Consider the following 27,507-nt stretch of genomic DNA (forward strand, 5'->3'; position numbering starts at 1 on the left):
ATCTGGCCTTCTAAAGAGCAGTCGGGGTTGATCTCTTCAAGGACTGACCAGTTTGAACCCCTTGCAGTCCAAGGGACTTGCAGGAGTCTTCTCCAGCACCATAGTTCAAAGGCCTCAATTCTTTGGCGCTCAGCCTTTCTTATGGTCCAACTTTCACATCCATACATTGCAACTGGGAAAACCATGGCCTGGACTAAACACGCTTTTGTTGGCAGGGTGATCTCTCTGCTTTTTACTATGCTGTCTAGATTTGCCATAGCTTTCCTCCCCAGGAGCAAGTGTCTTTTAATTTTTTGGCTGCAGTCCCCATCTGAGGTGATCTTGGAGCCCCTCAAATGCTGGAACACTGCTGTCGTGTCTCCCCTATTCTTGAATAGAGTCTAATTCTATTGGCTTTCAAAAGCCAATAGGAATTGTCCAGGCTGTCTCTGTCCTGCTGAGCCCGTCAAAAGTCCCATTCTGCAAACAGTGCTGCACCAGTTGAGTAGTCCTCGACTTAGGACCGGTTGAGTAGTCCTCGACTTACGACCGGTTGGGGGTCGCGGCATTAAAAAGATTGAGAACCACTGATCTAGAAGCTCAGATGGGCTGAGTTTAAGCCCATAATCCTGTCAGCCTGCAAAATCACACCATGTTTTCCTTTGACAGCAACTGTACCCTGCCTTGAGGTATGGGAGTTGAAGAAAAACATTGGACGTTAAAAATTAAAAACATTAAAATTAACAGCAAACAGGGTAAAAAGGACCAGTAACATCAAATCAATAGAGACTCATTGATTAAGAGCCATCAAATCAATGATGATTCTTAGCTACAGCACATGAATTGATCCCAGAATTATCTTTAAGTTGGCCTTTGTAAAATCTCACTCATAGGATCTGAAGATTCTTAGGAACCTGAATTTTAGAAGAGATGGGGCAAGTATTAATACTTAAGTATTGAATCCAACCCTGCAGCTCTCAAAGAACTATTCCATCCATGTTTGGATTAACTTTTCAGAAAACAGATTAGGGAGCAAAATTCTGTTGCTTGTGCCAATCATTTTCAGTATGTTAAAATATTCTGGGTCCTTGGTTCAGTGTAGAATAGAATAGAATATTATTGTGTAATTCATAATGAAATGAAGTGCTGTCCACAGGGCACACTACACACAAGTAAAAACCACAAATAAGAACATACATTATATAAACACATTCTTCACATTCACATTGTGCTGCCCCTAATATTGCACTTCCATGTTGCTCTATACAGTAGCATTTAATATGGTTATAGCTCTGGGATAAAAACTATTTTTCAGCCTATTTGTCTTTGTTTTTATTATCCTGTACCGTCTGCCAGATACAGCATACTAGACAATCTTTATAAAAATGATTAAATGTTGTCTCATATCTTGTGCAGTATATCTCTTAAAATATTAACATAAAGTAGAAAATAACTTTTCTTCCTGTTTCTTGAAAGGAACAGAAACAATTGATCACATTGTTTTCCAAAATAAAAATGGAATTCTATGCTTCTCTGCTGCTTGTACCTACCTGGAAGTAGAGAAATAAAGTACAATAGGGGAGCACCCCTGCAGACACTCTATCCACGACTCCTTTAAACATGATAAAGTCATACTGTATATTATCTTTGACTTGTCTCATTTTCACCTCTTTACACCTGTTCTATACATTCCTAGCAGTTCTGACTATCTGACTTACTTTTAAAACTGCTTTGCAGACTTATTGTCTGTCCTCAAATGCTCAAAAGCTTCTTGACCTTATTTTTGGCTTTGTTTTGTTTTATCGTAATGCATGGCCTCCTATAAACCGATAGTTCCATACTCTTTGCTGTCTTGTTTTTATGTCCTGTAATTAAATACCTAAATCTTTCTCAAGTCAATTTTTGATGACTTCATTGTCCCATTCAAGAATTTACCTTAGCTCTTCCGGTGGCGCTGCGTTGTGCCGATGGCGGCTACTTTGTAGCCGTCCGTCTGAGACAGTGTAAAATCTGCGGAGGACAGTAGACATCAGCTGTCCCGCGGTTTGAAACTTCTTTCCCAGGCAAAAGGAAAGAGGTGAGTTTTTTTCCTTGGATAGTGGTAGAGCCTCCGAGATCTCAAAGATTTTTTTTGGGGGGGGGGGTTGAAGGGTGAGCTCCCATGGAGTCCGAGGCATTCTCCACTTCTCAGATGCCTTTGTCCCTTTTTTTTTTTGGGACAAAGCAAGACGCTGCTCCCACATCCGCAATTAAAGTGAACTGGTGAGTTGATTTTGAAGCGGACAGAGCTGATCAGTGGAACGAATTTATATGTTAAATTTGGACTTTAACTCTGGAGAAGAACATTTTTTTTTCCCTTTCTTTATTTTAAGGGAAAGTAAAATGGCGATGAGAGGTTTCTCTTTCTTTCTCATGTGTATGAAAGGAAAGTGAGGAAAGGATCTTTATTACTTTATTATTTTTTCTTGTTATAAAGTTTTAGCAAATTTTGGGACTTTGGGTGTTTGTAAGAGAAGGATAAATATTTTTTTTCTTTTTATAGATAGAAGAGGGTTTTCCCTCTTTTTTTTTTTTTTTGGTCTTTTGGATTTTTTAAGAAGGAGAAAAACTTTTTAAAATGGCTTCGAAGCGTCAAGCGATCTCTGCTGTGCCTAAGGTGGCTTCTTCTCCGGCAATATTGACAGTTCAACAACCTAAACCTAGATCACCACCACCCTCTTTGCCTGTACCACCACTTACGGTAAAAGATATTCAAGATGTTATGGGTAATGTGTGTCAAATTAGAGAAGAAGTGAAGGATCTTTTAGAAGAAAGAAATAAAGTTATGAGGGAGGATATAGTACAGGCTTTGCAAGGACTCGCCTCTGTTGTTGAAAAGCTGGACTGTCGTATTGAGGATGTTGCAGACAAGAATTTACCTTAGCAGCAATACAGAGATTATTTCTCATTGTTTTTCAAGATTTCTTTGATTTCCCAATCAGTCTCTGAATCCTTGAAAATTTCCCATCGAAGTATTAACCAAGACTGATCCTGCTTAACCTTGTCAAAGAAAGCTCAAGACTATCACCTGGGTGAAACAAAATTATCTTTGTTTAGCCCCTTTTGACTGGAACTGCCTCCCAGATACCCTCCTTTCCCTTAATTCTAAATTTACTTTGAAGTTTCAGGGAAAGTTCAAATAAGGCCTTTAATTTCTATATTTTGTTGAAACCAAGCCAAGTTACTATAACTGAAATGATCACATTCTCTCCAGGTGATCCATGCTTATGTTTCTTCCTTTATTTCATTTTTGTAGATGTACATGTCTACTTTAGATTGTGGATCCCCTTATTATCCTTTATTCTTTTTAAAGTGCTATGTACAGGCCTCAAATTACCTTCATTCGTTTAGTGACATTCCAAAGTTATAGTGGCATTGAAAAAAGTGACTTAACAATCAGTCCTCGCGTTTATGACTATCATAGCAGCCTCACAGTCATGTAATCAACATTAGGGTGCTTAGCATCAGGTATCTAGGTGCTAGATACCTAGAACTAAGGAGAAACTTCCTCATATTTAGAACAATTAATCAGTGGAACAATCTGCCTCCAGAAGTTGTGAATGCACCAACACTGGAAGTTTTTAAGAAGAGACTGGACAGCTACTTGTCTGAAATGGTATAGGATTTCCTGCCTGAGCAGGCAGTTGGACTAGATGACCTCCAAGGTCCCTTCCATCATCATCATCATCATCATCTATTTGCAATGTTGCCCCATCCCAGAGTCATGTAGTCACCATTTGCAATCTTTCCAACTGGCTTCTGATAAGCAAAGTCAATGGGGGGCATTCAGATTCACTTAACAACTGTAGTGATTTTCTTAATAATTGTGGCAGAAAAAATAAAATAAAATTTGGCTTGGCTCACTTAACCTCCTTGTTAGCAGTGGAATTTCTGGTTCCAATTGGATTACCTGTTCATGCATGAACCAGATAGCACCTTCACATTTTTTATATAGACAGTGCTACATGAATAACAAGGCCAAATGCAGATAATCCTCAATTTACGACCACAATTGAGCCCAAAAATTCCTGTTCCAAAGTGAGACAACTGTTAAATGAGTTTTGCCTCATTTTCTTGCCACAGTTGTTAAGTGGACATTGCAGTTGTTAAATTAGTAACACGGTTACTTAACAGCACGGTTGTTAAGTGAATATGAGTTTCCCTTGACTTTATTTGTTAGAAGGTTGCAAAAGGGAATCGCATGACCCCAGGACACTGCAACCCCATCGTAAATATAAGTCAGCTGCCAAACATCTGAATTTCGATCACATGACTATGGAGATGCTACAATAGTTGTTAGTGTGAAAAAGGTTCCTACATCACTTTTTTAAGTGCCGTTGTAACTTTGAACGGTCGCTCAATGAACGGTTGTAAATCCACCTGTAATGGTACCTTCCTCTCCATTCTTTTATAATATTAGTTTTAGATCTGCATAAAGTGACATTCTAATACAAAATATAAAGTCTGTCTTTTTCTCCCTTTTGTCTTTCAGAATCTCATTTGCTTTAGCAACTAGACTGGGAAGAGTTCAGTTTTCCCTATTAATCATCTACCACCCCTCCTGACCTGGAAAAAAAAATCCAAAACACGGGATGTTGCATGTTAGCACATTAACCATTAGCTCAGAAGTGTTTCCCATACCTGGACTAATTGCAGCTTTCCAAGATGTTCAGCAAGAGTCTTTCCTATCCCCTCCTGGGGCTTCTTCCAGAATGTGCCTCCGCTCTCTGAATTTTAGTCTTTCCCCTGCTTAGGACCTATCCACAAAGATGCAGGAAAGCTCAGAGGACTAGTTACATATCAAACTAACCCTTGCGGACAATACTAAATGAGGACTAAGTCCTTGCTTACTATGTCACAGGTTTTATGGTCTTCGGAGTTTTATTCCCAAGTCAGGAGTCCAGAAGATACTTCTCTAGGCTGTCCGTGCATATCGCTTTCTATTTGGGGCATTTATCCAGGATGAGGATGGGTCAATTCGACGTGAGTCATTTATGTTGAGGTCTATCAAGTTACCTTGAATTGAACTGAATAGGCTCTGTCATTCCACCTTAGCCAAAACGTCAGGTCCTCATCCCCATCTATGCATCTCATTCAAATCTTCTGTATCCCAGTATAAACTTTCAAGTTTTGGTTTTTTAAATATCTCAATGCTTTGGCTGCCCTTCTGTGGCTGGGCCCCCTGATTACAGTATGTAATTTTTTGTTTTATGTAAGGGTGAAGTTTAAACCCAGTTTTGTTTCCCACTTGAGATGGTTCATGAATCCAGCCAATTGTGAGTATAAATGATACTTTATGGCTTTGTATGAACCTCGTCTGTGTCCATTTTATACAGGTGGTCCTTGACTTACAACATTTGTTTAGTGACCATTGGAAGTTACAATAGCACTGAAAAAAGGGACTTAGGACCATTTTTTTGCACTTATGGCCATTGCAAATTCCCATGATCACATGATTAAAGTTTGGACTCTTAGCAACTGGAATGTATTTATGATGGTTGCACTGTCCCGAGGTCACATGATCACCTTTTGCAACCTTCTGACAAGCAAAGTCAATGGGGAAACCAGATTCACTTAACAACTGTGGCAAGGAAGTTCATAAAATGGGGCAAAACTCACTTAACAATTTCCATTGCTAAGGAATGGAAATTTTGGGCTCAATTGTGGTCCTGTATCTTTATTTCTTTCTTTCCCTTCTCTTTGTTTCCCATTAACTGTCATCTATTCATCCTTTTCTTTAAAAAAAAATTTTTTTTTTTTCATTCTGTTCCCAATCTGGGATTCCATCACTGCTTTCTATTTAGTGAACTTTACCTTGCCTTCAGTTCATGTTTAGGCCAGGGATAAACACATTGGAAAATATATGGTACCTGTTTGAGGGAGGGTTTTTGGTTTTTTTTGGATCACAGCACGTTTAACCAATAATAGTTCCCTTTTGATAAAGCAGGAGCCCCCAGCAAGTTACTCATTTATTTTATGCATATCTCACCTAAAACCATATGGCACTCATCATTTTACAGTCATAAAAACAATGGAACAAAGTTTTTAAAAATTCAGTAGAAATTCAACATTAAAGTTAACATTAACTAGTAAACCTTGTAAAAATAGTGGCACCAATCTGCATTGGTCAACATCCTAGTTAAATCCCCCACCTTGTAATTTTTCAAAATGCCACCAAAAGTTATGCCTGTCTGGAAAAGAAAGGAAGATTTTCTATAAAGTGATGGCCACTCCAAGAAAATACCTGTTCTGAGCCCTCAAGGATCTCTCCTCTTGTAGATCAGGAACCTTCACAACTCTCAACGGAGACGAGTAAACTGAAGATCCCAGCATGTAGCTAGGATCTGAGCTATTTAGGAATCTAAAAATGTCTTATTTCTTTCCCAGGGCATCTTTCCCAATCTATGCCTTTCTGTTGTATTAGAGATTAGATTAAATTAGATTGTATTAGAGCAGGGGTCCCCAACCCCCAGGCCACAGTCCACTACCGGGCCGCGGCCTATTCAGAACTGGGCTGTGTGAGAGGTGGGCTGGCGGGCATGGGTGGGCACACACAGTTCCACTGGCATGAGCAGCAGGCCCCCATGAGCAGGCGGCCTAGTTCCCCTCTCCCCCTCCCAGCTGGGCCACCAAGCCACAAAAGTCGGGGACCGTTGGATTAGAGTTCTCATCATTCGCCATTGATCCATGGCTTGCCATGTGATGTTTTGATATGAACAGCATTGTCTTTGTGCGCCGCTTGCCCAAATGTTTCACCAACAAAAAATTTTGGGTTCAATTGTGGATGTAAATCGAGGACTACCTGTACGTATTCAACCACTCTATAGCGGTCAATTCAAAAACTCATGGAACAATTATGGATGGGTGACTCCAGCCAGCGAGGATAATTGGAGTTCTTTTAGAGAAGAAATAGAGGATGCGTGTAAATGGACAGCCTGCCTATAGTGAAGCAAGGGAAGAAATTCTAATAGCTATCTTTAGGAGCCTCTGCTCTTGTCTGAGTGTCTACCAGTGACAGCTGAACCAGCGATCCCAAAAAGGAAATTTTCTCAGGGACATTGGATACCTTGAGCTCAGAGGGAAAGAGGGAGGGAAGGAAGGGAGAAGATGGAATACAGAAGCTCTCTTGGCATGCGGGATCTTCCATGCTGATGTTGGAAGCTTTCCTGTGTCTCAACAGGAGGGGATCAATCCAGGTGCCATACAGGTGCCATACAGGTGTCCTAAGAAGGAAGAAGGCCAATGCTCAGCCCAGTGCGAACTTCCAGGCCAGCCTATTAGGGATGAGCTGTCCAATCATGCCAGTGAATGTCTAGATCCTTTGTTAAAAATTAGCCAGCAAGTATTAAAATCCATGGAACAGCTTAAATTTCAGACTGAAAAAGTTGTTTTAAACTTGGCAAATCCCGATCAATCAAATCTAGCAAACTTATTGGAGGTCATTCAGGATCTCTGACATTCTTCAACACTTTTGTTTTTCCTACCCAGATTTTTGCTGTGATGAATTCTAAATGTGTAAGATTTAAAGAGATGTTGTGTTTGTGTAAGTGTCTTCTTTTTTTTTCTTTTTTCCCCTCTCCTCTTTGGCCCCCCATGGGTTAATTTTTGAGCAAGGACTTGTCCTCTGACTGGGTTCATATATTGATTGAAAGCATGTTTGCAGAACCATGGTTAATTGGTAGATCGGCAAGCCATAAACGGGCAAACCACAGTATGGGTTTGTGTGGGGTGTGAACTCATCCCCATTAGATTTGGAGCTGGGTAATCACTGATCCCCAGAATAATAAAGGCTGTTGAATTATGGACCATCAAACCTAATGGACTTACCCTCTCTCCAAGAAAGGACTTGGTTCCTCTGGAATCTATTTCTAGTTACCCCCATCCTCCACCCACCCAAACTTGAAGATGTGTCTATAGTTAGCTGTCCCGCCTCCCACCGAGGGAGCCTATATAACCCCAGGGGAATTCACAGCCAAGTGTCTAGGCTGTTTGCCCTTCTGGCCCTTGGGACATCCCCATCGCATCCACAGCTGCTGTTCACCCATCTATCTGCCCACTGAGAAAAACATGGTAAGTGAGGAAAAAATTGGGTGTGCAGGCAAGAGTGTAGTAGATGTCTAAGGAAATCAGGGGCCCATCTCAGTCCAAACTAGCGGGAAATGTACAGCACTGAGAATTTTTAAAAAAAAAAAGTTGAATCGTCTCTGGACCTGCTTTTTAAGTCAAGCGTTGGAATAGGGCAGCTTCTCAAATGCTCTTGATGAAGGATCAAATCAGCAAAGGAAGAGGTAGGTTAAAAAAAGTTATCTAGGCAATTTTTAAAAAAATCCTCCAGTTTAGCTTTTTCTTCTACATATGTGAATGAATTTTGAGTATTTTCAGCTAGGGCTTTTTTTTAAATACTTGGGCAAAAGGAATATGGGTGTTAAGAGGAGGCTTTGGCGCTGTTAGAGAGACAGGGAGGGCTATGAGGATCCAAAGGCATCTGTGCTGTTTTGAGATGGGGAAGAGAACTTGGAAGAGCTGAAGGCATGCAGACTCTCAGATTACTGCCTACGGGTGATGATTCAACATCTATGGTTGTGTCTCATTTTCTTCGCTTTCTGAAATGGATCTGATCTTGCACACGTATCCTACGCCAAGCCATCTTCCTGCTCACTAATACTTGGTGATACTTGGCTTTGTGCCTTCAATCTGGCAGGTGAATCCCTTCAAGTCCCTGAATAATTGCAAAATGCTTTTCTTGAATAACATAGCAGGAAGTTTTATTATACACATGGAATATTTTGAGTTTTTGCCTGACTTTTTTTTTTTTTTTTTTCAAAAAGGAACAAAGGGTGGCTGGACAGCTGCTGAGCAGACAGGAGCCTCTGAGTCAGACTCCTCAAGGCACCACAAGATCCAGACAAAGGAAGTTGCAACCTGTCTGGGTTTTTTTCCCCCCCAAATGAGAAACAAGGAATACATTTATTATTCCTTCACCCTTGATGTTTCTTTGTATGCCTGGTGTACCTCTCCTCTGAAAAGCCACATCAGAGGAAACGTAGGAATGGGTGAATGCTGTAAGTTGTGTTTTTAGAACAATCCTTCCAGAACATTGCTGTAAGTCTGGCAATGGAGAGAAGACAACCCACAATAGTTTGGACTGTTGAATCTCTCAGGACCTCATTTCTTGATGCAAAAAGATTAGTTTGTCAGCATGCAGATATATGTTAGCTTTCTCCACCTGAGGCCTCCATCCTACAATCCCATCATCTCTAGCTATGTCTCTGTGCCTTGCTATAAGGGTTTCCAAATTTTTACTGGGTTTTTATCGAGATTCTAGCCAACTGAGTGTGATTAGAGGACTGAGATGCATCTATTATCTCTAGCCAATATCCCAAAGTTCTTATTTTTGCTCTGGTTCAATTCATGAGAGAGACCCACTTGGATCATCTGGATCTTTAGGTTCTCGTTTCATTTTTAGTTTTTTTCAGAAGTAACACACATATCAGTTTCCAGGAGTTGAGGATCAAGAAAGAGCGCCACACTGAAGATAGAAAGGAGATTCTTGAGATTATTTCCAAATAATCACAATGATTCTAAATACCTTCCTGAGATATAGATCATGATCCTATATATTACATATATAAAAACGTTATTCAGGAGACATATATTTTATGTTTTTCTTTTCATGTATGAGGTAGATTTGCAAAAACAGCTGGAGTTATTTATGGGACTGTATTGGATATAGTCTGCCCCCTCCCGTCTTTCCTATTAGGTACACCAGTTATGGATTAGTGCTATTATCTGAAACAGTTGTCATTTAGCACCAAATTGGGCTTGTTCATATGTTTTATTTGCCCAGGCTATCATTTTAATAGAGATTAAAGATCCCTGCTTATTTTATCAATACATTATTTATATATTATTAACTTCCCAAAATGATTTTTGTGAAGATTAAAAGTGTAATACCCACATACAACATGGTTACCTAAAAAGTTATGGAAATTAATTGTTACAAACATGAAATGAACACTTTGAAAAGATAAATTCCATATTTGGATTGAAAGTGAGAGTTGCTGCTTCTGCTGTTTCTCAAACTAAAGTATACTCTTTCTTTAATGTTTCTCTTTAATGTTCCAAATTTTCAGACTTTTGCTTCAGGAAAAAAAATGTTTGCTGAGCTTTCCTTAATATAAGGGAGCTTTCCTCGTATTTATAGAAAACAACAAATATTAACAATACTTTGTTTTGAAGATATACATCTAACATAAAAGGACAATTAAAGGAAGTTTTAATTATTAAGTTATTATTAACTACCGGTAAATAATACCTGAGGGGCCCTTGGTGCTCTCTGAGCTTGCTTGTTTTCTCACAGATGTTTCATTACCCAAACTAGATAATATCATCAGTGCTAACAAATGGACAAATGAAACATCTGCAAGAAAACAAGCAACCTCAGAGAGCACCAAGGACTCATCATGTCAAACCTGAGCTACAGATATTCTCCTTTATTAGTAAATAATATTTTCTGTCGTTTAGTAGGGTTCTCGGCCCCTGGAGACAAAATGTAGAAAACGATCAAGCGTGGTCTTACACGATCCTCAGTTGTATTGCTTAGAGTCTACTGTTATTGAAGCCATTTATTTGTTTGTAAAAACACACAAACAAGTAACCGGAAATTTTGCATAGTCGGAATTCTTTCTTAATAAGATCTTCTCGTGTTGCTGATGAATTGACTGTTTACACATTGTCGAAAAAGAGAAAATGCATACCAAAGGTGCTGATTTATGTCACATTTGCAGAGAGAAAAGTATTAAACTATAAATCAGTTCTGCAATTTAAATTGAAGGATAATTCATTTAATTGTAAAGGGGAAGCCATGACTAGGTGACCTATGTACTTCCTTAATCAGTGATATCTGTGCTAAGATTTGGTGTACTCAGTACCACTGGTTCCCTCCTTTTTTTCATTCAACTAGTTTCAACTTTGAATAGAGACTCTCACCTTTAAAAATGGGATGTAGAGTTGCCCTAGATAAGGCTGCAGTGACCTGATCTTGAATACCTGTTTTTCTCTTCCAGGCACCCAAGAAGGCAAAGAGAAGGGCAGCAGAAGGAAGCTCCAATGTCTTCTCCATGTTTGACCAAACGCAGATCCAGGAGTTTAAAGAGGTAAGAACAAGAACAAAGATGGATGTGGGAAGAGGTGTCAATCATTAGGAAATACAACAAATGTAGTGATGCCATTAAAGGATGACTTTGGGGTAAATGATTAGACCCCAGTAAGCATCGCCTAGGAGCATCACCTAGAACTGACATTCTAGGAGATTTTTAACTACGTCAGTGAATATATAGGAATGAACTTTAAGAATAAAGTTCAGATTCTGTTTTCCCTTTGAAAAAAATTGCTGACTAATCACAAATTTTGGCTGTTATAAGAGAACCTAACTAACTGTTTGAAATGGGCCTATTTTACATATGCAAGTACGTCCAGTTTAGTTTACGTCATTGTATGAATCCCAGCTATATTTTCTCAACTTTAGCAGAAGTGACTAAGATAGAAAAGGTCTAGATAAGTTATAGAGGAGGTTTTTTTAACATGATTTACCTCAAGAATCCACTTGTAGGTATCTGTTCATGTATAGGACTAGTGGTGGTTTGATTTGAGTCTGAACCTTTACAAAAATAGGGATTCTTTGTTCCTGAAATTCTGCCATCAAATAGAGACCTAACATTCATTAATTTTCCTTTCCTTTGCCTTTTGTATAGTTCTATTACTTGATCATGTTCAATACCTCTAAATTTTAAAGTCATTTTCCTAATTTTATTGTCCATTCCAATATATGTTGAATTACAGCTTCCATTGTTCACAGATAGAATGGTTGTTGTTTGGGAATAATGGGATTTATTTTTTGCCACACCTGAGGTGCTATCTTGAGGAAGGCTATTGTGAAGAACATCCTGAAGAGGGAGAGAGAGTGTGGAAATCTATAGATATTATAGATGGACCAACCCTTTCCAAAAATGTTCTTCTGTCTCCCTATGATATGTAGGCTGAGTGTAAAGCAGGATAAAAATTGGGTTTGTAAACCATGGGTAATGGGTTATTATAATATGTAAACCTGGCCATATTTTGGAAGAGCCAAAATAATGAGCAACTATGAGAGTGTATTTTCACAAAATCCTACTTTGGAACTTAGAGCCTACTAAATGTGCATGGAAGATCAGCTTTTTATGTCCTATTAAAGTTGCTTTTCCTTTCCAAGGGTAATTCCAGGATATTCTCCTTAGGACACCTGTTCTTTAAATTGATTTGGAGTTTGAATAGAATTTCTCATCTGTAAAAGTGAGAGTGAGTACCAGCTTTCCATATGGAGATATTCTCTTCTCCTCGCACTTAAATTCTTAATCTTCATTTCAGAGGAACATTTTTTGCCCTTGACAGGCAATAGCCCTCCTCACACCCCCACCCCAAAGTTGATGGTGTTTCCTTTCCAACACCCTTGCAATGCAGCAAGGTCTATTTTGGGTGAAGGAGGACTAAGCAAAGAGGTGACATCTGTGCTTGGATGAAGCAAATGGCAGAGCCTTACAAGGAGAACTTTGGAAACCCATTCTGGCTGGCTAGTTTGGGGGGGGGGGGAGGAGGAGGAGGAGGAAAAAAAACCTCCTCATTTCCATCGAAAATTAAGCCTGTGGGTCTTTCAGTCTTAAGACAATGATCTACCATAAAGGAGACCAAAGCTACATTAGAAGTAGAGTTGGTAGCAAACTATCAATATAAGATCCTTTGGATTTTCTTCTTTTTCCTGCAACCTATGTTTGTGCTTTTTTATTTTTTGAGGGCCTCCTGCTTTTAAAAAATATGGAAGGACAGGTCAGTTCTTGCAACATACATATGATTTTTAATTGCGTGTGTCACCTGCCCTTCCTTCAGAAAACACAAAGAACCAGAATTGCCTTCTTTCTCCCCTTCTCCTCACTTCTCTCTACAAGCATGCTATGAGACTGATAACACTGAAGATCACCTATAGATCTTTGTGTCAGGATAGAACACAGGTCCCCTTAGTCTTCAGGTGCTTCAGGTGGGCTCCTGCATCGTGCAATAGTCTTGATGTAATCATGGAATTTCAGGAGGACTAGGTGATGATTTCCTTCATTTTAATTCTTTTGGCCTTCCTACCATTCCTTCTACCATTTTTACGTTTCCCATAAGGGTGAAAAGATTAAATTTCTACTTGGTGGAGGTAGAGTCCACTGGATAGATCCGTGGTGGAAACACATTCTCTTTGTCTTTAGTCCCACAGCCCCCAGGTTTATACTGCTAAAATCTATAGGCATTTGTTGGCATTATTTTAAAGAAGTGAAATTGGCCCACGCAATAGATGAGGTATCTAATCCAAAACTGCAACTTCCATTACAGGAATGGTGTGAGTTTAAGTAACATCATGAGAGGACATGAAGTTTGGGAAGGTTGCTTGAATACGGGCTAGTAGAAGTAACAATCTGGATATTTAGATCTAGGGATATCAGATGGACATTCACTAGATGGCAGAAAGGGATTTTAAAACCCCCAATTATTGACTATTATCTAGCAGGCATCAGGATTTTTGCAGCCCAGCTTAATCCTGGGTTCAGCTACATTTCTCCTTGGCCAGTTTGCCTCTTCGGGGATCAATCAGCTGCTTTTTGAGCTCTGCCTTTGTTGAATTCCATACTGGATTGGATCTCTTTGGAGAGATCCTGCCCTCCGGAACAGTGAAGAGAATAAACTGATGATCTGACTCAGGATGAAGGTGTGTGTCATACACAGTATTTTTCTAGCTAGAATATTTTTTAGACTTTTGTGGGAAACAGGGTAAGTTTGCCATCAAGATTTCTAGTTATCTTTGCTTTGCTTCAGAATACCCCTTTCTGCTTTTACACCTAGAATGCAAACTTCCTCAGAGCAGAGGATCTTTTTCGCCATTATTCAGCAAGTGCTGAGTAAAAGGCAACTGGTGTGTTTTTTCCTTGAGGAAGAAGAAGAAAATGTTTCACTTCTCATCCAAGAAGCTTCACCAGTTGTGATGAAGAAGCGAAATGTTTTCTCCCTCAAGGAAAAAAACAGAGCAGTTGCCTTTTGAAAAAGCTCCTTTGAGACAACTAGAACCTGGGTGACTGAGAGTCTCCACAGACAAGTGCTGAATACATTGCTGACACTGGGGTGCTGGTGTTACCTTAGCTCTCTCGGCTTCTACCCAAAGTAGTTAGGACCTTTTCATCTGTGTGTGTTGGGTGTGTGTGTGTTAACATGCGTTGGAAAAGCTTCCTGAGGTACTTCTCCAGCCAACATCCAAATTACAAGATTAGATTGTTGAGATGATGCAACTTCTACCCACCTATTATCGATTCTCTGGAAGATCATAGTTTCCCCTTCTTTCACAGTGTGGAGAATCCATATTGCTCTTCGGATCAGGACTGAATTCACACATTATACTGAGTCTGAAAAATCTGAAAAACAAGCCCAGTTTCTCCACCATCTTTATTTACATGCTTCTCTTTAACCAATTCCTTGGGCTTGGTTTGTTGGCTTTTGGGTGTTAAAAAGTGGAATTTGAAATCCAGGCTGGTTGTAGATTACACATTTTGATTCTCCTGAACCCTAAGTGATAGCCATTCTAGGTTTGGATGACACAGCAAACATTACCCTTGGATTAAAGAGCTTCATTCCCTCTGAGTAAGACACCAAGGACTTGCTTGACGGGGTGGACGTTTTGACTGATGCAGCCCCTTTCAGTTTGAAAAAAATATAGCATTTCATTTCTATTTGGAAAGAGTTAGACCCAAGAAGAAAGAAAAAAGGAGGGGGCATACCCATAAGAGGAGGGGAGAATTCCACCAGTGCCTGCCAGCCCTTGGAGACCTCATCAACAGCCCCTTCAGAATGTACCACCTGTCCCCTTAGGGAGGGATTGGGGCTTAACATGAGACAGTTTAAGGTTGTTCACATTCCTGGCAGAAGTGAAGAAGGCTATCGAATGACAGGTGTTTCCAGGGCACAGCTGCAGAAAAGGGAGGAGGGTGAGGAGGATCCCATTAGCTGGAGTTAACATGTTTCCAGTCCTATAAGCAGACAACTAGACAAACAACTGAGTTCTTTTTTTAATATCCAGTCCAGAATGTTTATTAGAATACTTTAATTTAAATTGTCCGGTAAACCTACTGAGCGCTAAAGAACAACTACGAGTGCCTTGAACTATGCACAGACATAAGGGAGCTACTATTTTGTGTCAAGGGTTCAGCGGCAGCTAGTTAATTTTTTGTTCCCTGCTCTCTGGAATGAGGTTCTTCCCGAGATTCAGATGGGGCCCACTTCTCTTGTTTAGAAAAGCCATGAAGATCTGGGCAAAAGAAGGGAGATCCCTCACTTTATCGCCTTTCTCATCTTTTTAAGTTTTATTGATTTTATTGCAATTTGTTTATCAGGAGCCTTCCAGAGTTGTTGAACGCCCAGTGGCATACAAATTTTAACTGTTGAGGGTGAAGATGATGATTACCAAAATCACTGACAGATCCTCTTTCTTTGGCTCTATATGGTTATCTCTTTGGCTGGATTTGCGTTTCACAATAAGCTATCATTTTATTTAATTTGGATTAATGTATTGTATGAATCTAGCTCTTGCAATTGATAAAACGCAATTTGTGCCTTGATGTTGCATGCATCTGTCCAAGGACGTTTCTTTCAAAGCTGACTTAGCATAGTAACCAGCTAGGTCAACAATACTGAATTACTGTTATTTTTCACTGATTGGTTTCTTGAGCTTTTGCTGTTACAATATGGTTATTTGAAATCAAAGGCTGTATCCAGTTTGCATCACTGAAGACCAGAAGGACTTTGCACAATGAACTGGAAAGAGAGAGGGATACAGAAGCGACTCATTATTCAAAATTCCATAATTATTTCTCCTGCCTGGTAGACACCAGTTTTCAAAGTCAAGTTGAAATGTCCTTTCTGAGAGGATATTTGTGCAAAATCAAAGATGGCAGGCCATATGGCTCAACTATAAAGGTGCTTATGCTATGAAACGGAAGAAATGACATACTCTTAGTTCAAGTGTAGGGTTTTATGTAGTTTTCCATTTATATATCACCTATATAATTATTAAGTAATAAATGTAGGTAGATGCATACATTCAGCAACCATATCTGTTGCAGATTGTACAAGTTCTCCTTTCATACACATTCTTTTCTTAACCCAGTTCAGGAACAGACAATGTTGGGTCCTCAATTTAGATTTGGGCTACGGTTCCGGCAGGCTTCAATCACTGATCAAATTCCTGATCCCTGCTCTAATTAATCAAAGGTTCATGAATAAATTTAAATGAACTAAAGGCATGAACTTCATCTACAGAAAAAGCATTGCAGCTGAGGGCATCCATGAGGGAGAAGGCCAAAGTGGGCAAGCTGGTCTTTGTATCATTGTGATCAAAGTCCCACCTTTTTGTTCTACAAAAAAGCAGGGCTTCAGCTGTGACATCGCAACTGCCTGTCTTTCCACCTACCCCACATTGCTGGTTTTGTCCACTGGCCACTCTCCAAAACAACGTAACCAAAACAGTTTCGTCACCAGTTTAACCCTGCTGTGGGTTAATTACATGCCACTTGATATGGCAGTCCTCAGGTGATGAACGAGTTCTCAGAAAAATAGAAAAAGCTTTCTTGCTCTTCATCTTAAGAAATGAAGGCCTCTACTCTACTACATTGGGATTTGCAAAAGTTGTGATAACATAACGCACATATAGTCAGTTTAGATATGTCTTGAGAATTAAATATAGATTTAAATCCAAAAGCTATTATGTAGTTATTTTACAATTTTGAGATGCAACTGTTCATTTTGATAGGACAGGCAGAGGAAGGTAAATTTTTTATAGCCCGACATGTTGGGTTTATGTATTATGTTATGCCATTATACCAAGCCATTGTGAATAGGTCAACAAGCCAGTTTAATATAATGCATGAACTTGCTTAATGTATCTCTTTCTCTCCTGTTTCCTAGGCCTTCACTGTTATTGACCAGAACAGAGATGGCATCATTGACAAGGAGGACCTGCGAGATACATTTGCTGCTATGGGTAAGAAAAGAGGGAGGGGGCTGAAACAGCATCATAATGTGAGCAGTTTAAGTAAAGCTGGATGGATGATCAGACCCTTAAATCAAATCCTCAGCAGTTAAATTCTCTTCCTTTCTGCATAGGCCGCCTGAACGTGAAGAATGAGGAGTTAGATGCCATGCTCAAGGAGGCCAATGGCCCCATCAACTTCACTGTCTTCCTCACCATGTTTGGGGAGAAGCTGAAGGGTGAGTGAGTCTCTTGTTCTTCTCAGTCTTCTTCTATATGACAGATAACCTGTTCCAGCATCTCACTAGTCTTCCTGTCTTATCTCCTCAGGTGCTGATCCCGAGGACGTCATCATTGGTGCCTTCAAAGTTTTGGACCCTGACGGGAAGGGGTGTGTCAAGAAGCAATTGTGAGTGTTTCCTTCCATTTCCCTTCCAGCAGAAACATTGAATCCGTTCAGACATAATTCTAAAATGGCTGTTACTAGGTTCCCATGATCTCCTCGTTGCAAGCACTTTGCAGTATTCCTCCTGATTAATTGTTTAAGCCACCTACATCTTCCCATTAAATTATGTCCTAGATGACAATTGGATCAGAAATCACATATATTTAGGGCCTTTGTCACATACCACGTTTCTTCTTGTCTCATTACAGCTTGGAAGAACTCTTGACCACCCAGTGTGACCGGTTCACTCCAGAAGAGGTAAGAAAATTTCTTTTCATCCTGCAGATGTCCCATTCTTTTCTTTATTCAGTTAGAGTCCCCTTGCCCAGATCTTTTATTTCAGTTTTATTTTTCCATGTTGTCAACAATTAAATCTAAAATCTGCAGAACGAGGACAAAAGGATAAAAGATAATATATATGAGATCAGTCTGAGGCCAAAGTCAACGCTGAACTTTTTTCCAACTCAATAAGATTCTTCCAAGGATTGCATAGCACTATTCTGTTAACTCCAGAATAAAAACAGATATGAACACTCACATTCTATTTGCACATAAGTCAGCTTAACTACAGTTGAGCAAAACCATACTTGCAAATCAGAGACTTGAGAGGATCAAGCCAGGAAAGAAATCTATAACAAACTATAGCAATGGTGGTGAACCTGTGGCACGCATGCCAGAGGCAGCACTCAAAGCCCTCTCTGTCGGCACTCGGTCTCTAAAAGGTTCGCCATCACTGAACTATAGTGTTCTCCTTTAGCAGAAATCTGAACCCTGAATAGCATATTAAACAAAGCACTTATGAAATATCCTTCTTTTGTTAGCCACCCATAACTTTTCTTGAGCAGTGCCAAAAGGCATAATCATCCTCTTTCATGGGTAAGGAGCTGGCTGAGGAATTCTGGGAGTTGAAGTCCACAAGTCTTAAAGTTGCAGAGATTGGAGACCTCCTGATTTAGAATGATCATTGAAAACATTGAAAGTCATCAGCTGCAATCCTATCACTTCTCAACATAATCTTCTCTCTTTCTGGCAGATCAAGAACATGTGGCACGCTTTCCCTCCAGATGTAGCTGGCAATGTTGACTACAAGAACATCTGCTATGTCATCACACATGGAGAGGACAAGGAAGGGGAATAAACCCTGATATTTTTTTTCAACCTTGCTTTGTGGGGAGATCCACCTAGACACCCCCAGGCTGGGGAATTTCATTTATGCTGGTCCCTGATAATCCACACTTTTGTAACCAAACAACAAACATCTCAATCTGTTATTTATTATCTTATGGGGAGAAAAATTATACCCCCCCAAAACTGACCCTTTTCACTATGACTAGTCTTAACCTAACTGGGACTTCACTCCATCAAATATCTTAATAAAGATGAGGACAGCTCTGTTTCTAATGCCCTTGTTTTCGCAGTCTGCTTGTTTGCTCAGGCCACAGAACGTTAGCACCAATTCGAATGATGCCCCTATTCCCATTTTTAAAACTAATTTAGCTTCAGGTTCTGAATGTGATCGTTTTTCTTTCGTTTAGGGCTGCGATGGTTAGTTAATTAATTAACTCAGGGTTTTTTTTAGTGTGTCCGGTACAATTGTTAGAAAATAGTTTTGAGACATATCCTTAATAACAAGTACAGTCTTAAAAAATCATTCCTTCTTCTGTGAAAAAAAATGAGACAAGATCACCTCTTATGTTGCTAGTACTAGAGACATCTAAAAGAAAAGTGTCTGTTTCTGGATTCAAAATAAGTTGTTTTTAATCTATAATTCAATTTAAAGAATTATTTGATTAAAATAGCCTAATTAATCAAGCAAAATTTTTAAACTCAGGTAGCAGGCCTAATATTGCTTCACTTATACATTTATTTTAATATCCTGGCTCCCATATAGGACCCTCTTGTGTTTTCCCAGCCACATCCTTGGTGAAGTCTGCACATCATATTATGCTTCATTAATACTTGTGTTGTCTGTTGCTCTTATATTAGTGACTGGTTGCCCTATGTGCTGAGTTTCACGTTGACATAACTGTTAGTTCACTAAATCCATTCATGCCCTTTTACCCAGAGGTCTTTAAAAAAAAAAAAGTATTGTGGATTCCCCCCCCCCCCAGATAATCTACCAAGAGGGGGAAGGTAATGATTGGCAAGGTTTGAAATCAAAGCTAACAGCGCAGTGGGGTGAACAAAAATTGAAATTGCTTCTCCGCTCAGGCTCTTCCTTCTCAATCAGTTATTTGTGACAGGTGGAATGGGGTGAGATAATGAGAGGAAAACATGGTTCATTTTACAGGCTTTTGAATTAACTGAGGATCCTATTTTATAAGGAGTCTGATGCAGAATAATTCTAGCTCAGGCTACTGGATTGGTGCTGCAAAAATTAGCCAAACATGCAGAAAAGGGTGAGGATGATCACAAGTGGCATCTGGATTGTGGTAGCTCTATTCTAACTTTACATATTATTCTTATTAGGGGGAATTAAAGCAAAGGTAAGTGATAGGAAGTTTTCTCTCCATGCTTATAATGCTCATAAACTGGCAAAATGAGGATTTTTAAGTAGCAGAGCAAATTGATTTATTGATCTTGGTTTCACAAAGGTTGCCGCAAATTCAAGGAGGAGAAAGCCACTGGAGGGATTTTTCAGAGAATTAGATTTGAGGCTTTCTAAAGTAAGCTCAAATTCATTGTGTCTGGAAGAAAATCCCAGGAAGCCTTCAGTTAGCCTGGTTGTGATTTGCTCTGGAAAGTGTTAATAGTGCTGAGGAATGCAGTAGACTAAGAGGTGAGATGTGATGAAGATAGAGAGTACCACAATTTGGGTTGGACAACTCAAGAGATTGGACATATGTAAAGATGCATGACAAATGTGGGGTGGAAGACGAGCAATGCTGATGTTGCTGGCCACAACAACTTTGACAAATGACAATGGAGCAACTAATTTTTTAAAAAAAGATTTATTTGGCCAGCTTAGTGAAATTGATTGCAGCAGGCATGCAAGGCACAGATTCAGAGAAAGTAGAAAGGGAATGGCGTACATTTTATTGCTGTCAAAAATCACATATGCTGAAGAAGTTATGACAGCAAACCTAGTTGCCCTCCCTTCAACCCTGATGCTGGTTCTGTTCCAATGATCCTGTGAAAGAAAATAATCCTTTAAAAAAATCCCTAGGGAGGTTTTGCCAAGCAAAACCTGTACAAAAATTTTCCGTCTTCCAGAAATTTTGGAGTACAACTCCCATCATCCTAGATCAACACAGTTAATAAGCAGCAGGTGCAACTCAGCCCCTGTTACCTCTTCAAACCTGTTCAACTACCCATCTCCCAAAGATTTTCATGAAAATCTTGGTTGGCTGTCCCATCTCGCCTCAGAAAACAAAATTGCGCAGTGATGGCTTGGGAGTCTGATCCCGGCTGATTTTGAGGGAGAAGTCTACCACTTTGGCTGATTGGGTGAGGCAACCCAGGGAAATCACATCAATATTGGGCCCCACAAAGCGGATCACATTCTGCTCGGTGATTCCTCCACTAGCTTCAATTGTCACACGGGGGAATGAGGCCTTTACGGTGCTGGCTATAGGATGCAAGTCCTGCAGGAGAAGATAAGAGAGATGAACAAGAGGATGAGACCTTTGCAGTCTTAACGATGACGATACCTATCAGAGTTTGGAATATATGGAATATGAGGTCCAAATTGAGGGCAAGCCAAGGGAGGGAATGGTCCTACATGAGACAAGATTATTATTATTTTTAATACACGTGTAATCTGAGGTCCTAAAGACTTCTCCAGAAGCAGAACCTTCACCAATCATGTTTTGTTCAAGGGTGGAAGATATCCACGTCAAAGCTTTGCCCACATCGTGAGTGTAACCAGCTTTACTGTAAACATGTTTAACCAGTTTTACTGTAAACATGTTTGTATGCCATGTTTCACTATGTAAAACTCTTCAAAGAACAACTGTCATGTATAGTGACACATACATATTCTAAATAAATAATACAATTAAACCAAACCCTGCAGCAACCTAATTCCTGTTTCCAGGAAATGGCAGCTGATTATAATTTTTTTGGGGGGGGGGAGATTTCAGAAGGAAGATGCAATCTTGAGCCTGATGCTTTTAAAGCAGCCCTCTTAATCTTTGAAACTCTATTTTAGCTTCCAAATGTCACTATTTCGACCAAAATCAATCCAAAAGAACCAAACCATAAATTGCAAGTTTTGTTTTGTTATTTTTTTTTTTAAAGAAAATCAGTCATAAGTTCTAGTTTCTAGATCTGCCCCATCTTCTCTCAGCCAAATACCTCAGGAGCAAAGTTGTCCAGCATGATAATATCAGCACCACACCCTGATGCTTCGAGAGCTTCTTCTAAGGAGCCACACTCCACTTCTATTTTCAGGGCAAACCCACCGACCCGTCGGGCATTGTGAACTGCCTGTGGGATTGCAAACATTGTGATATCAGCAGCGGTCTAGATTATATGTTGATGCCTGCAGAAGCTTGAGCTAACCTTAGGGATGCTAATGCCAGCCATATGGCTGGATCCTCCATGAAAAGGTCTCCTGTAGAACAGGGGTCCCCAAACCTCAATCCAGGGGCGGGCATCGGTCCATGTCATGCCAGAAACCCGGCTGTGCAAAAAAGCGAAGCCCCATCCATGGGATGCAGGCAACACATGAAAACACACCCCCTCTTGTCAGAGGAAAAACCTCTCTCCATGGAACCGGTCCTTGGTGCCGCTGCTATAGAAGACATTCCTTAGGACAGCTGGTCTCCTATACTGGGTCCATTGAGGGCCACTATGAGGCCTGCTTAAACTTGGATGCAGCTTCTAATTTTGCAATCCAGGTTTCCCAACCTTGGCAACTTTAAGACGTGTGGACTTCAATTCCCAGAAATCCCCAGCTATCAAATCTGGCTGGGGAATTCTGGGAGTTGAAGTCCACATGTCTTAGAGTCGCCCCGGTTAGGAAATCCCGCTATAAACAGTCCCAGCCAACAAAAGGAGATTATTTTTAAAAAAAAATTAAAAGAATTATTTCCTCTATTTTCAAAGGTGCATTCAGTTTGCAACAATTTAAATGAAATTATTAATAAAATATAAAAACAGTCAGTTATAACAGCAAAAAGATCCTGCCAGGTCAAAAAAGCTGAAATGATTCTGAATCTGTCCACTATTGTTTGTAAACTATAGTTTATAGCTCAATATAATTTTCAATCTAGATAACAAGTGATGGTTAACAAAACTGAGACATACGTCCCCTTGTCACTATATTATCATGTAGCACACGCTGTAGTACAAAACTAAATATTATCTAAAGATTGTAATCAGTGCTAATTTTAAGACTAACACCAATTTAATGAATAATGCAGAGCAGTTAAGGTTTTTTTTTTTTTTTTTAACTGAGTCTATATTGGATTTAGGCATTTTTTTTTAAGGCTGATTTGTATAGCTTCCAAAGCTGGACTGCAACACTCAGATCAACTACTGGGGGCAGCAGAGAGATATGGAAAACCCTTATTCTCTGCTGCCTTTAGCAATCATTTAGAACAGTGGTTCTCAACCTTTTTAATGCCGCGACCCCCAACCGGTCGTAAGTTGAGGACTACTCAACCGGTCGTAAGTTGAGGACTACTCAACTGGTGCAGCACCGTTTGCAGAATGGGACTTTTGGCGGGCTCAGCAGGGCAGAGACAGCCTGGACAATTCCTATTGGCTTTTGAAAGCCAATAGAATTAGACTCTATTCAAGAGAGTCTATTCTATTGGCTTTCAAAAGCCAATAGAATAAAAGGGAGTAGCACAGCTAAGGAAAAGGGGAAAAAAATGGCGGACTGCGTTGTTTGGCGACCCCCGTGAAATGGTCGTTCGACCCCACAGGTTGAGAACCACTGATTTAGAAGATTGCAGCCTTGATCACAATCATTGTATGATATGAATACCTTTGCTTTTGTGTACTCACTTGGGTAATACTGCCAGACGCCCAGATATGGTTGTCCTTCAACATGATGAGGCTTCCCAGATCGTAACGGTGACAGGAGGCTCCCCCGACCAGAAGTGCATATTTTTCTGGGAGACGGAACCCCGGGGTGGTCTTCCTTGTCCCAGCGACCTCTCCATGCCACCCGGCTTCCTGTGCTGCCCGACAAGCTTTTGCTGCTGATGTGGCAACACCACTGCAGCGTCCCAGACAGTTCAGAGCCACTCGCTCACCCAGCAAGAGGTCATTGGCACGACCGTGGACTTCAGCCACTCGGGTGACAGGTTCAACCCAGGTTCCTTCGCTTTGGAGCCATTCCACCGAGCAGCCGACTTCGGCAAAGATGGCATCAAAGAAAGGGAAGCCAGCCAAGACTCCGGGGGATTTACAGAAGAGCACAGCACACACACGATGGTTGCCCACGGCATAGCCACCGTAATCAAAGCTGGGGCCGTCTTCTTGCAGCCAATCTCGGGCGAGCTGACGCAGTCGGGCGGCAGGGAGAAGGTGTGAGAGGTTTGGGTGGGAAGCCATGATGACTAAAAGGAAACCACAAGGATGTTGGCAAAGTTGTATCAGACCATATAGGTAGTCCTTGGCTTACAACAGTTCATTTAATGACTGAAGTTACAATGGCACTGAACAAAGTGACTTATGACCGTTGTAGCATGCCCATGGTCAGGTGATCAAAATTAAGACACTTGGCAACTGACTCATACATATGACCATTGCAATGTCCCAGGGTCATGGGATCCCCTTCTGACAGTAGGGAAGCCGGATTCACTTAACAACCATGTTACTAACTTTAACAACTGCAGTGATTCGCTTAACAACCGTGCCAAGATAGAAAGGTCGCAAAACGGGGCAAAACTCAACAGATATCTCACTTAGCAACAGAAATGTTGGGTTCAATTGTGGTCATAAGTCGAGGATAAACTGTTCAGACACAGTGACTACAATTAGAATCAGAATTCCCATAGTTAAGCAAGGCAATTGTTGTGAGTTGTGTCCCATTTTACAAGGTTTTTTTTGCCATGATTGTTGTTAAGCAAATGTTGGTTAATGCTGGTTGAGCCTGAGTGCAGCATAAGGAGTGTATGTTTTATCTCTGCTAGGTTCTTAAGTGTTCCCCATCCAAAAATGTTCAAGGGCACTTGGGGGTCAGAAAAGAAACCAGGAAATTGCATGTGGTGATGCAGCCAGAGGGATGGCCTGGCCCAGTTTCAGAACTTCAGCAGGTACACAAATTCCACTGTTCTCACTTCTGACTTCTAGGCTCAGATTTTGAGATAACTACTAAATACCCAGTTGACTCTCTGTGCCTTTTAAGAGTCTGGCTCAAAATGCAACTGTGTATTATTATCACCATATACAGGTGCAAAGAAGAGCAACTAAGATGATTAAAGGCCTGGAGGCAAAAATACCTGAAGAACAGGAATTGGGTATGGCTAGTCTGGAGAAAAGAAGGACTAGGGGGAACAGGATAGCAGTATTCCAGTATTTGAAGGGTTGCCACAAAGAGGAGGAGGGGTCAACTTATTTTCCAAAGCACCATGAGGCAAGACACGAAACAATGGATGGAAACTAATAAAGGAGAGAAGCAACCTGGAATTAAGGAGAAACTTCTAACAGTGAGAACAATTAACCAGTGGAACAACCTGCCTCCAGAAGCTGTGAATGCTCCAACACTGGAGGTTTTTAAGAAAAGACTGGACAGCCACCTATCTGAAAGGTTATAGGATCTCCTGTTTGAACAGGGGATTGGACTTAAAAGACCTCCAAGATCCCTTCTAGCTCTATTTTGATAGATTGAGGACAATTAACTAGTGGAATGGTTTGCTATCAGAAGTTGTGGATGTTTCATCACTGGAGGTTTTTAAGAAGAGACTGTCTGAAAAGGTATAGACTAGAGTCTCCTGTTTGAGCAAGGGGTTGGACTAGAAGACCTCCAAGGGCCCTTCCACCTCTATTCTGATTGATTTGTGACTATTCATTTAGTGACTGCTTAACTTTACAATGGCGCTGAAAATAGTTACAATCAGTCCCTGCACTTAAAACCATGGCAGCGTCTCCATGGTGATGTCATCAGAATTGGGTTGTTGGGAACTGGCATGGATTAACAACAGTTGCAGTGTCCTGAAGTCACGTGATTGCCATTTGCAACTTTTCTGGGGCTTCTGACAAGCCATGTCAGTGAGAAAAGAGAATTTGCTTAACAATTGCATGTCCCTTAATGACCATGGTGATTCGCTTAACAACCATGTCAAAAAAGGCCGTAAAACCAGGCACGACTCATTTAATGACCGCATCATGTAGTGACAGAAGTTCTAGTCACAATTGTCATAATTTGAGGACTATCTACACAAGTGATACTGATCCTCTTACTCGGGAAATCCCACTCCAGAATCCCTCACAAACGTTTCTGATTCAAATCAATTTTACAGAAATATTCTAAGTTTCCAGGTCCTTTTCATCCAAAATGAATGTGTTAGTCCCAGTAATTCCCATAGCAGAGAGAAGCCCAAATCAATAAAGTTGGTGTGTCAGGAAAAGTTAAAAAGACACAGATTAGCAATTATAATGAAGAAACTGTGGCTAAACAAATCATAGTTTAGCATCACATATGAACTCTGTCATTCGCTTTCCTCAAAACTGTGGCTTTAAATAATTCTTACAGCCTCCCAAGAAATTCTTAGGAAGCTTATTCTGTAATTCCTCACCTATTCAAGTGAATTAAAAAAAGTTACAGTATTGTACCTTTTGGAAGTTTTTTCCTCAAAAAGGGCAACAAAGACATGTATAAAATTTACCTCCTAAAGAAATGGGTATTTGATTCTACTATTTCCCCCCTTAAAGGATAAGCTAAGAGAAGATTTGCAATCTCTGCCAGTTTAGTGCCGCTCGACAGACATGATCAAATCTTAAAACAGCCCGGAGGAACAAGGCAACCCATTAAACCAGCGAAACCTCCCACAAACAAATAAAGAAACATAAAATCTCAGGAAAACTACTGTATTTCCGGTTCATTGCCAAGGAAAGGAAAAGGACATCAAGTAAAACAGTGGCGTGGTCCTTTTTGGCTACCTCTTGATCTTCATTTTACATTGATCAACCCTGCTCTTTATTTCTCTCTAGATCCCACTTATGGCAAATTAAAAGGGGGAGGGGGGCAGCTGCTCACCTGAAGGTCTGGTCTAGGCTTCCCGGTATCGTCCGCTCTGTAGCCTTTTCTCTTGCCCAACTGGTTGTACTAAGTAAATTTTTGGAATTCCTGGGAGGTGGGAGGCTCCGTGGAGAGGGGTGGGATTAGAACCCTGATGATGCTTTTTGGCACTTTGGACCTTAGCTGTTTAAACAAATCTCTTCCACAACAGCTGGAGATCCGGTGACAGGCGGCTCAGTTGACAAAATTCCTTTGTGGGAATAAAGATTTTAAGTTCTCTTAAAAGGATAGGAGAACTTTGCAACATCCCTGTCAAGGAACAATTATTGGACACTGGTTGCACATCAGCACAGGTTTCAATGATACCCAGATAAATTTGCAATCCTAGCACATTTCCTTGGGAAAAAATAGTCCAGCTGAATTTTGCAAGTATTATTGTACAAACAGGGTCAAAAATCAGAAGGTACTCTGTAGCACCTCTTTTTAACTATCCTTACAATTTTGAGAAGAAATATAACAGCAAAAGATGTTAATTGACATTAAATTGTATTTCTAAATTATGGGATGTCATCTTATGAAAAGCAATGGCTTTATCAAGCCTGGGTCTTGCAAAGAAAATAAACTTGCAAAGATGGAAAGAAAATCAGCTTCCTGATGTTTAGGAATGGATTTGTTTGTTACTGATTTTTGAAATGTTATTATATTTTAAAAATGAAAAGATGAAATGGTATGTTTTTATATGCTGTAGATTTAACAGTAAGATTAAATATTAAATTCAATTATATGAATATTTATTTATTTTTCAGTCACCATAGCCACTCA

At 40.2% G+C, this 27,507-nt stretch overlaps 2 protein-coding genes across 2 annotated transcripts; one reads left to right on the top strand and one right to left on the bottom strand.

The window, feature by feature from the left end:
- Positions 1–7,933: 7,933 nt before the first annotated feature.
- Positions 7,934–18,950, top strand: MYLPF (myosin light chain, phosphorylatable, fast skeletal muscle). The gene is made up of 7 exons (XM_039330395.1): positions 7,934–8,088; positions 11,085–11,174; positions 17,041–17,116; positions 17,239–17,343; positions 17,435–17,513; positions 17,759–17,807; positions 18,583–18,950. The coding sequence occupies exons 1-7, from the start codon at positions 8,086–8,088 to the stop codon at positions 18,685–18,687; spliced, it is 507 nt and encodes a 168-aa protein (XP_039186329.1). The 5' UTR covers positions 7,934–8,085; the 3' UTR covers positions 18,688–18,950.
- Positions 18,706–26,892, bottom strand: QPRT (quinolinate phosphoribosyltransferase). Its single transcript, XM_039330396.1, has 4 exons — positions 26,704–26,892; positions 23,505–24,061; positions 21,846–21,977; positions 18,706–21,133 (listed from the first exon to the last, which is right to left on the bottom strand). Exons 2-4 carry the CDS (start codon positions 24,054–24,056, stop codon positions 20,912–20,914), a joined length of 906 nt encoding a protein of 301 aa, XP_039186330.1. The 5' UTR covers positions 24,057–24,061; positions 26,704–26,892; the 3' UTR covers positions 18,706–20,911.
- Positions 26,893–27,507: the final 615 nt, after the last annotated feature.

This window comes from Crotalus tigris, unplaced genomic scaffold, assembly GCF_016545835.1.
Source record: "Crotalus tigris isolate CLP2741 ecotype Arizona unplaced genomic scaffold, ASM1654583v1 scf7180000024427.8105951120:4207309, whole genome shotgun sequence".
Classification (NCBI taxonomy): domain Eukaryota; kingdom Metazoa; phylum Chordata; class Lepidosauria; order Squamata; family Viperidae; genus Crotalus; species Crotalus tigris.

Excerpts from the sequence above, each read along its gene's own strand:
- MYLPF (XM_039330395.1), top strand. Across the intron at positions 11,175-17,040 it reads AGATCCAGGAGTTTAAAGAG|GCCTTCACTGTTATTGACCA; the intron begins GTAAGAACAAGA and ends CCTGTTTCCTAG. Across the intron at positions 17,117-17,238 it reads AGATACATTTGCTGCTATGG|GCCGCCTGAACGTGAAGAAT; the intron begins GTAAGAAAAGAG and ends CTTTCTGCATAG.
- QPRT (XM_039330396.1), bottom strand. The coding sequence starts at position 24,056 with ATGGCTTCCCACCCAAACCTCTCACACCTTCTCCCTGCCGCCCGACTG. Across the intron at positions 21,978-23,504 it reads CGTCTGGCAGTATTACCCAA|GCAGTTCACAATGCCCGACG; the intron begins GTGAGTACACAA and ends GCAATCCCACAG. Across the intron at positions 21,134-21,845 it reads TGGACAACTTTGCTCCTGAG|GACTTGCATCCTATAGCCAG; the intron begins GTATTTGGCTGA and ends CTTCTCCTGCAG.